Genomic DNA, 10821 nt, shown 5'->3' on the forward strand with positions numbered 1-10821 from the left:
CTTCTAGATTGGTCAAAGTTGCTGTTACACCAAATCCTGAAGCTAAACAAGCAAGCATATATAAATGCATTATATAACATAATATAAATTGTTAAAACTCACAATAATTAACTTAGATATTACTGCCTTTTGTTTAATAATTTTGCAATCTGAGATAACAAGTGACAACAAATATTGAACTGCAGTCACTTTGAACTTCGATCTGAAACCAAACGAGAAAGAGGATTTAACAATTAGTGGTTAACCCTTTCAGTGCGGAACCGAATTTTAAAGGCCTTTGCAAACAGTTTGGATCCAGATGAGACGCCACAGAACGTGGTGTCTCATCTGGATCCAAACTGTTTGCTATTCTGATAGTATTCTTTGAAAAAAAATGAAGAAATGCTTATTTTACAAATTCAGCAGACGACATTTTAGCAGACAACAAATTTCCCAGCATGCAAAGGGTTAAGATGTGTCATAAACCAAAAAATACAGTATAAAAAGTGTCATAATTTTTTAATTTCAGAAAAGGGGAGTCCAAAGAACTCCTTACTCGAAATAGTTAGTATCAAACACTGCAGGGGTCAGTGGTTCGAGCCCTGTTGAAGGTTACTATTTTTCTTCTTTTTTAAAATATCATTCTTGATTTTTTACTGGAGGTTTTTACATGTAGATCTAGTGTTTACATTAATCAATATAAAGCATTTAATGACAAACTTCAATACATGCCAAAATCAGTGAAAAGGCCCCTTTAATATAGACATGCACACTTGGTAAATGTTATACTCAGGGCTTTCCACAGGCCATTTAACGATCCCTCGCCGGGGCGATTTTTGAAATCAGAGTCCCCGGGGCGCTTGAAAATTTCCAATTGGTGTATTTTTCAGTAAAAGAAAGTGGAGATCGTAAAAAAAAATCAAGGTTTCTCTGTCAGTGTATCAATATTCCATGTTTTAAAAGAGCACTCGGTACCTACTTTCACAAGTAATCGCCATAAACACCACATGGGGTGATGGATAATCCACTGATAAGAGAATAGCATGAAGCACGTATCTATTATTCTAGCCACATTACACAGTCATTTAAATGCTGACAATGATGTATCAGGTAACTTTCCAGTCGCAAACTGCGATGTTCATCGTCCAATCCGTTACGCGAATGCTTACGAGGGCAGGGTTAACTATCGACCATTATTTTTATTGACGTCGGGCATGAAGTAAGAGTTTATCGCAGCTTGATTAGCAAGAAGTTGTACCATTTACGTAATATAAAACCGGTAACTAGTACAATACAGTACATTAAAGACGGTTTCGGGCATCATCATCACACCTTTTTACTGTAAACAAGTGTCACCAATGACTCATAATTAATACGAGAAATTAATTGCAAGTGGTAAACAATTAATTAGTTATAGCAAGTAAGTTGTGCAAATAACCCCGGTTATAATTATGCGATAATAATTTAATTCCAGTACATGTTTATTTCATCATGTCCATTTATGGAACTCATTCAACTCGTTTTTCTGACATTTATTCGACACGTAATGCGCGTTATCAAATGTTCATTGAATTAATTACGCACACTGATAAATGTTTCGTGTGATAATTGATACTTAGAAGACTGATGATGGCAACCGGCCGTAATCCTCGAGGACAACGTGAATTTCATGCATAATTCCATCAAAACATTTATTCCACTCGTAAAGTGTTCAAACAAATTATCGTTGAATTCATAACACAACTGTTAATATTTGTTGAAATCTCAAATGGGAATAATAAAATTTGTAATCCGAAACCCATGCCCGTAAGTCGATGACGTTAACGCGTTTTTAATTCGAAACACACTTCCGAATGTAAATGTAACCGCAACGTTAAAATATCTTGCTTCAAATTAGCAGTGCAAATTAATGTTGTGTCGAATCTTTTTCTCAAATAAAAAGAGCGCACAAATTATGCAGCATGTACAACGTTGCATCATTTGCGTTTTATCAAGCACCAGTGAGCACACAACACGTCAGGGGATTGACGCATGTTCAGAGGCAATATTTCATCAAATCTATAAAAAGTCACACAATTTTTTTTTGATACTATAGAAAAATGGCAAGGTTTGTGTTAAAGAAATAATTGAGAGCTTTTATCGTAAATATTTACCAGAAAGTGATGTATAAAAACGGAATAAACGGGATTATCGGGTAATAAATAGAAACTTGAAAAGTGGTAAGTATACAGTAAATAGAGTCGGGTTGAAACAGATGTATTTGGGGAATCGTTCGAGTCGGGATTTTACTATCTGTGCGGGAAAGTTTTAAAACAATTATACAATATATAAAAAATTATATATGTATTTTGTTGAGTGGGGGATTTTCTTGAAGAGTCATAGCGCACCAAATAACGTCTTTTGACGCTGTTTTTCTTTGAGTTACAACGCACCACAGAATGTGAATTGACACGTAAAATTTAACAAAAATCAACGTAGGGAGGGGACACCCCTCCCGAACCAGCCCTATCAAACCCGGGGCGCCTGACAAAAATCCTGTGGAAAGCACTGATATTTGACATTGATAAATGATTGGCATTAAAGCCCGCGGTTTATATTCAAATAAATGCACAAATTAAGTTAAACAAGAGATTGCCAAGCAATATTGTCCCCTACCGGTGAAACTCCACTATTGTCTGTATTTTTTTTTTTAATATTTGTTGCCATAGCAACCAGAATTCTTGATGTAGGACCAAAATGAAATGACGTGCATACTCTCCATATTGCCATCTATCCATGTTACAAGTTTCATGAACAAATATGAAGAACTTTTAAAGTTATCGCAGGATCCAGAAAAGTGTGACAGACTGACGGACTGACAGCAGTGTCGGACAAATCCATTGCCCGGAGCCCGGGGGCTAGCGAAATTTTTCATCGGGCTACTGAAATTTTCTAGCTCACGCCCGCCGGGTTACTATAAATCTATAACAGCGGTAGCCCGGTTTATTGACAGACATAGGCAGGGTTCTCAATAAGAGCCGGCCGCCGGCCCAATCAGCCGTTTGAAATCAGATTTTGGCCGTTTGAAAATCGCTCAGATTTGGAAAATCAGCAATTGACTTTAGAAATTTGCGTGTCTTTTCGGTAATTTTGCTCTTATCTGCTATTAAGCCTAGTTGTTGCTTCATTATCTCCCTTAACACATTACAACAACAACAATGAAAAGGCGCATATTGGAATTGGTCAAAAAGCAGTAAAATATTTTGACTTTCTGTTCATTACATATTGAGTTAAAATTTTACAAAAGTAATAAAGATCTTTTTCCATTTATCTTTTGTTAGTTAAAATAGCTAAAATTCATAAAATGCACGCAAAAATGATGCTCAAATTTAAGTGCCTGGTTGACCACTAAAATAGCCATAAAATGGCCCAAAATGCAGGAAATCAAGTGCTCAATTAAAAAAAAAAATTCTACAAGGCCTGTTGGTTTCACATTTGGGCCTGTTGGCTCAAAAGTTATTGAGAACCCTGCATACATGTACATAGAATAAACACCCTGACCATGTGCCATCAATTATCTAATCAGTCACCGATCACTTGCGGTAATGTCGATTGTAAACAGTAACAGTGTATTTTAATCATTCAATCAGAATCAACATTTGTCGTCTGCTAATAATATAATGAGAGCCGGTTGGATAGTTTGCGCACATGATGCAACGTCATATCGCAATTTGGTAACGTCTCTACGTCTCTGGTTAACCGCAACAATGAGTAATAGCGACAACGTTCAGGGCTCCCCATGGCCCAAAAATTTCTGTAGCCAACATTTTAGCCAATTGATTTTTTTGTAGCCAAATTTTAGAAACTGCAGCCAAAGTTTTAGCAAAGCATTCGGAACCGTCTAGTCTACAGGGGTGTAAAAGAAGAAACTGCAAAACGAAGCTTTAATATGTTTATTACTATAATCATCAGGGATAATATTTTTTCCCGCAACATCAAATGGTCTGGATATAAAATGGGGAAAAGGTATCCGAAAATTTATGTCCGAAATCATGACAAATTACCTTAAAATATATACCGTTGATTTTGCCATTCATGAAGGTGGTATAATAAATGTACAAGTAAAATTCCCATAGGCATTTTTTTTTAAACGGAACATACGAGTTTTATCAACTGGTTTTATCATTTTTATTTCAATGTTGTTTCGTGTGCTGTTTTATCAGACTTTTTTTCATCGGTGTCAATATTCTTAAATCTGTGTAAGTCTATACCAATGTTTTAAATCGTTGTCGACTTGATAATAGCTTACAAACATGCACTGAACCAAACAAAAGTCTGTGCGTAGGTTGGCTACTGACCATAACTCAACCAAATAATTAAGAAATAATTCGTGTACGGTCAAGTTTGTTGTCAAAACCCACGGTCGATAGTTTAGATGTGTAGGGATTAAATCACGAGTGCGAAGCATTTGAAACCACGCATCTAATTTTCCGGTCATGGGTTATTCAACAACAAACTATAAAGTACAATAACACAGTGATGTATAAAAGCACAGTCTACAGCTGAAAGAGTTTACTATCTGGGATGGCATTCGTCAAGAACATAATCGTTTGGCGAAAACGTCCGGCGAACGCTTTTTTCTTTTGAACAATTTTTTTCCTGACAAAAATCGTTCGCCGGACGTTTTCGCATAACGATTATTTTATTTTCCGAATTTGCTAAATTTTCGCCATTGGCGAATCTGGCAAACGGCAGCGGGAGCCCTGAACGTTTTTGATGTCGTTAAATATCTAAGGACGCCGAACATTAAATAAATCAAAACAATAGCGGATTCTTCAATCCTCTGATTTCGAAATTCAAGCACCCCGGCGAGGGATCCTTAAATGGCCTGTGGGAAGCCCTGAGCACAAATATCATCAATTTATGGATTATCTTGAACACATAACATCATTTTCAAATATTTTAAGTCAAAATTATTGTTAAAATATTTCCAATCTGCATAGGTTGCTGTAATTGGAGAGCAGTAATCAACAAAAGCACCGCATAATGGGTGCCACGCTTGGCTGCGAAAGCTTGTCAGATTTTTTTTTAGAGGTCACAGTGACCTTGATTTTTGACCTAGTGACCCAAAATGGGTGTGGCGTGTAGAACTCATCAAGGTGCATCAACATATGAAGTTTCAAAGTTGTATGGTGGACGCACCAGTTATCGAACACCTAAGAAATTACTTCAAAATTGAAACACTTAAAATAACAAAAACATTTTGTTTTAACTAATGACTAACAGTTCAATCACTTATTAACTGATCTGTAAAGTTTTCCAGCAAATATCCTTCAAGAAAACATAACGATGATTCCCTGGTTATTGTCATCCTCTAGCAGACAAAACAAAATGGCGGCCGATGTAAACATGACCCATTACCAGACAGTGCATAAATACTACTCCAGTATATCCGAAAGTCACATGACTATCACGTGACCCGGACTCCGCGAATAAATCTGCGTCTGCTACAATCAAAATTGCAAAGGGAAATATGCTTTTTGGTGTGTAAATGCACGTTTTGATAAAAGCATTCAAAAGGTAATAGCAAAAAACACATAAAAACGTGTAAATAACAATAAATGCATTCATTTTACCTGTTTTCTGCGCATTTGTTTCAAGGTAAGTAGGCAAGTAGGTCATGGACTTCATGTACGACTATTTGTTTATCAATGTGACCTCATGTGCACTTTTGTGCTTGCGCATACAGAACCAAAACAAAACGTTCGATAATAGGTGCTGTTTGATTACAGGTACTTCGACGATAGGTGGAAGCACTTTGATTTTAGAGCCAATGTAAAGGTTTTAGCACGACGCCGGCGGACGGCGGACGACGAGCAGGCTATGACAATTTCTCGGGTTTTCTCCGAAAACAGACTCGCTAAAAATCATCAGATGTGTGAGTTAAACGAAAACGAAACATTAGAAATTAACAATTTAATGTGACCGCGGAATTATATGACATTAGTGACAGTACCTTCAGTTCGGCTATTGCCTGGTTGTTCATGCATTCCAAACATGGTGAGTATTAACGGATGAAGTAATTTAGGATAAAGAAATATAAAACATCCCAATATAACTGCCATTGAGCCATAAATGCGAAATGTTTGAAAATCCATTTTGACAGCTACAAAAGCATTTAGTCACATGACAGGTTACAACCAACTATTCGCAGACGACAATTATCGCATATGAAATAGAAGGTGCATATTTGTTTATAAGAAATGTAACAAAGTCCTCTATCCATAAACTTCAATTTGTTCATTTTAAAGTTTAGACACATTCCCATCCCACAATCAGACATGAAATTTCGTATAAATGTTACTTAAATTAGGGACCTAATTGTGCGGTATGACTAGATACCGAAAACAGCACTGTTTTCGCGAAAACAGTAAAATTTACCGAAAACAGTGTTTTAATATATTAAAACATAGATTATGAAGACGAAAACATCGCTTTTTCCTATGTCTGGTTTGAAAAAGAATAGTAATTTAAAGAAATTTTAATATATATGTTTGTTTTTTTTATAAAATTTATTTAAGAAAAAATCCGCATTCAGTTTTGTCATATAAGAAATAACTTAAATCTGACCGACTTATTTGGGTAATTTAGACGTTCAGTCCTGCATCTTTCTTAATACTTTTAATTTTCATTGTGATAACATGAGAGTGACTAAAAATGTCCATTGGCAAGTGTAACGTGTGTACTTTCATATGTTCTACTTTAATATATATTTGCATTTTATTATAAATAATTTCACATGATTTAAATCATGTGAAATTATTTCTAATAAAATGCAAATATATATTATTCTTGTACAGAACGTTACTGTAAAATAAACAAAATATGCAACCTATGAATTCTTTATTTGTTCGTCAGTCGTTTTCTAACACCTTCAATTGTTTTTTATAACAATTGAAGTGCATTACGTTTTTTGGAGTGTAAAGTATTTTCACAGTTATATATCTTTCTGGTGTGAAACCACTGATTAATACAGATATACACAGTTTTAACCCAATACCTCGAATGTTATTAGCCATTGCCCTAAGGGAAAAGATCGTTTTTAACACGGTCTGATCCCGAACGACACATTATGCATCTAAATTAAATGTTATGTATTTCCAGATCAATACTTGATCATCTTAACGTAAAACATTTATGTTCGTTTATTTTAATTTTGTCTACCAGAAATACCAATATTTAAAATGTCTTAAATAATAAAATATATATTTCGATGATGTATTTTTTTTTATTACCATTGACTTAATTACAAGTACTGTATTAAACATATTTGAAACTTCGCTTAAATGCGTACTGAAGTAATCATATATTAAAATCTTGATTAACGCCACTATCACGATGTTAAAGGGGAAATATAACTGTTTTCGGTAATTTTACAGTTTTTTGGTATCATGTCCTCGTATCATATAATGCTTCCGTTTGTATAAAGTTATAGAAATGCTTTTTGGAAAAAAGAAATAATTAATATATAGCATCATCTTAATGGGTACTGGAGTAAACATTCATTAAAATCATAGTTTAGCGCCACTATCATGAAGTAAAGGTGGGAAATCTTAATTAACTGTTTTCGGTAAATTTAATGTTTTCGGTATCATGTCCTCGTATTATATAATGCTTCCGTTTTTAAACAGGAACAAAACGATTTTTGTAAAAAAGGAAAGAATTAATATAAAGCATCATTTAATCATCACTAATTGTGTTCATATATGTCCCTGCTTAAATCGACATGTTGTGCACTCGACTCTAAATAAATAAACATCATTTAAAACTCTGGTCATACATTGAAATGAATAACATAAACGTTTGTTAACAGATCTCCGATTTTCAACAAGAAGGTCGTGAATTAATTAATAAATTAGTAATCAAATAACATGATACAAGAGACGTAGATACCAGTAATCTCTGATGATGCCTATACAACTATTAAATAACATGATACAAGAGACGAAGATACCAGTTATCTCTGATGATACCTATACAACTATCAGAACAAGTATCAGAGGTAAAAAAATTGTAACCATCCGCTATTATTATAGTTGATGCACTTACTTAGTCTTTACAGCTGTCACGGACTCTAGATGAGACAGTTATGAAACGGGACCGTATCGGCAAATATCTTGTCGTAACTTAGTCACGTGACCGGTAGCTATCGATAAGCGTTCATTGAAGCGCCGAGGTTATACATTTTGGTGTACCCACTCATGTCTTTTTTTAATTATACTTTCATTTCTCGGCCGATTTTGACAAATTATATATCATTAGAAAGCCTACGTTACGTAGTTTTTAGATATATAAATGTTTTTCTTCTGATTTGGGCAGCCCGGCGAGTTATAACTTAAACGTTTGCAAATATCACACCGATTTAGAATCTAGATTTACGGATGACATGTTCGTACTTAAACTGATTTGTAGCGTTTAAATTTGGAGTTCAGTTTTAAAAAGTACATCTTGCTTAGGAGAATAGAATTCTGTATACGATAGAAAAATGGGTTTTAAAAATAAAAGTAAATAAGGAATGAAGGCGTACGAAGGTATCGCGTGGTCCTAACGCAGAGAACTGATGCTACGGTTTTGACGACTATGCTTTTGTTTAGATACCGGCCATTTAATTTTCATGTTATTAATTCATGTAATTATATTTTGTATGGAATATATTGAAATATTTTGTTCACGAAACATATCAATAAAGCTAATTATGAATGAAGGTTAATAAATTAACGAGTTCAGCTCTTGTTCATAACACATAAAGGGTGTTAATTATTATCATTATGAGGTTGTTTACCATCAGGACTTTGGTTAGAAACCATTGCTCGAGCACACTGCTTAACATAAAACTCTACATTTAAGAAGCCGAAAACGGCTATAATATGGTCAGCCCTGATTTTACTGGGCTGTACCATTTATAATACAACAATACATTTTGTTGATGCGGTGCTTCAATAAAAATCTATTGGTTTAAAAATATCTGTACTTTTCTTTACAATCAAAGTACTGACAGTTCTGGTGTGACGATGCTTTTGAAGAGGATTGATATAAAAGCATCTATTTAAGTTTATCTACATCGCCACAATTGTGTATGTGGGTACGAAATTTTTGGGTAGGAAAAGGATGGGTACGAAAATTTTGGGTGCACAAATTCTGCCCCAAAAAATGGGTACGAAAAAAGATTTGGTTACGAAAAACAATTTGGGAAGGAAATACAAATTGGGTACGAAAAAAATTTGGGTACGAGCGAAAATGTGGGTACGAAAAAAAATGGGTACGAAAAAAATTGGGTACGAAAAATGTAGGGTACGAGAAAACAATTGGGGGTACGGGAAGTAGTACCCGTGGAGAACTTGATCCATTCAGCGAAACTGAGAGGCGGGCTACATTCTCGATCAAATATAACAAGAAATATTTTCTGTACCACTTATCTTAAAAAAGCGTTCTGTTACAGTAAAACGCTTGTGGGTTATAACATTACGTTTCAGCATAAAAATTGAATGCTTGACATGCTCTTTAATTACACCATGCTCTTTAATTTCACATTTATATCATACCAAACTTTTTATTTTGTTGTTTCCTTTCCTTAGTTAATGATGCTATGTGTACGGACGTGATTTCACATGCCCATGTGCATGAACATATAATTTTTCTCTTTTGATTATTGTTTTTTTCTCCAATTCAATAAGCTTAGGCATGTTTGTTCGTTAAGTACGGCAATAATTTCATTATGATTCCCGAAAGTAGGTATGAGCACATAGTCGTAAGAGCACTTGAATACGTGAGTTATCCCATGAACATATGGTAAGGTTAACTAAATCTCCGCGATATGACATAATATGTGTTTAAAACAGCAAACAATATCCAACAAACGAATGAATTATCAAACATAGTATGTGCACTGATGTAGGCTCTGTAATTTCTGTTTGAAAAGTTTATTAGATATGCAAAATGAGAAAGCACGCATAAGAGCGAGTTCCACAGATGTCTTACGACTAGTATGCTGTTTATATACCATAATCGCTACAACGTTTACAAATGGTAGGTTCGAAATAATTCGTTTTCTTTACACTCATGATCGCGTTGAAAGTTAATTATACACGTTTTAATTTGCAATTTATTTACTGAATCACGACAAATTACAAAAACAATACAGAAAATGCATAGTTGTTTCATTGATCAATGAACATATAATAGATTGAACATAACTGATTTAAAATTAACGTTTTCAAACTATTATTAAATCTTTGTTTAAAATATGCTGTCCTATTTATAGCTGAGCTTCCTATACCTTAATCAATGATAATCAGCGAGGTATACCGATTAGAAAAATCGAGCTATCTCAATCAGTCCGGCTCAGTCTTTTACATAGGTCGCCATTGTGAAGAATTTTCTCATGGTATGATAACTTAGACGAGCTGCTTCGCAGCATCGTCAATAAGAAATGCTGCTAGATGGTAGTGGGGTATTTGCATGTGATTTGACTTTATGTTTATGGAACAGAAATTATTCAAGCATGTTAATAATTTTTCCATTCCAAGCACGAATTGGTGAGCGTATGAATGAAGCGGTAAGAGTTGCTCCGAGTCCAGGTTGTGCACCGTGTCTGGTTCCATAATTGTTTAGAAATGCATATCATTTTTGTAGACCGTTTGTCGTTGCATTATTACATTTGTGCACAGTCGGTCTTAACAAATGTGCATGTATTGCAAATTGAAGAGTTGTATGAGTTATCTTACATAGCAAAATGTATATGGTATAGAGGTAAATTGTAAAATATTGCATTTTGCGGGAAAATTATACAGTATTATAAGGATA

The 10821-nt window shown here is 34.5% G+C and overlaps 1 protein-coding gene across 2 annotated transcripts in view; it reads right to left on the reverse strand.

Moving 5' to 3' along the window:
• LOC127882089 (resistance to inhibitors of cholinesterase protein 3-like) overlaps nucleotides 1-6147 on the reverse strand; it is a 30277-nt gene extending 24130 nt beyond the window's left edge. For both annotated transcript variants that reach the window (XM_052430533.1, XM_052430526.1), the window contains exon 1: nucleotides 5975-6147. In XM_052430533.1, the coding sequence (XP_052286493.1) occupies nucleotides 5975-6116 (142 nt within the window). In that variant the 5' untranslated portion in view covers nucleotides 6117-6147. The remainder of the gene's footprint in view (nucleotides 1-5974) is intronic.
• Between the last annotated feature and the right edge of the window lie 4674 nt (nucleotides 6148-10821).

Source organism: Dreissena polymorpha, chromosome 1, assembly GCF_020536995.1.
Source record: "Dreissena polymorpha isolate Duluth1 chromosome 1, UMN_Dpol_1.0, whole genome shotgun sequence".
Lineage (NCBI taxonomy): Eukaryota > Metazoa > Mollusca > Bivalvia > Myida > Dreissenidae > Dreissena > Dreissena polymorpha.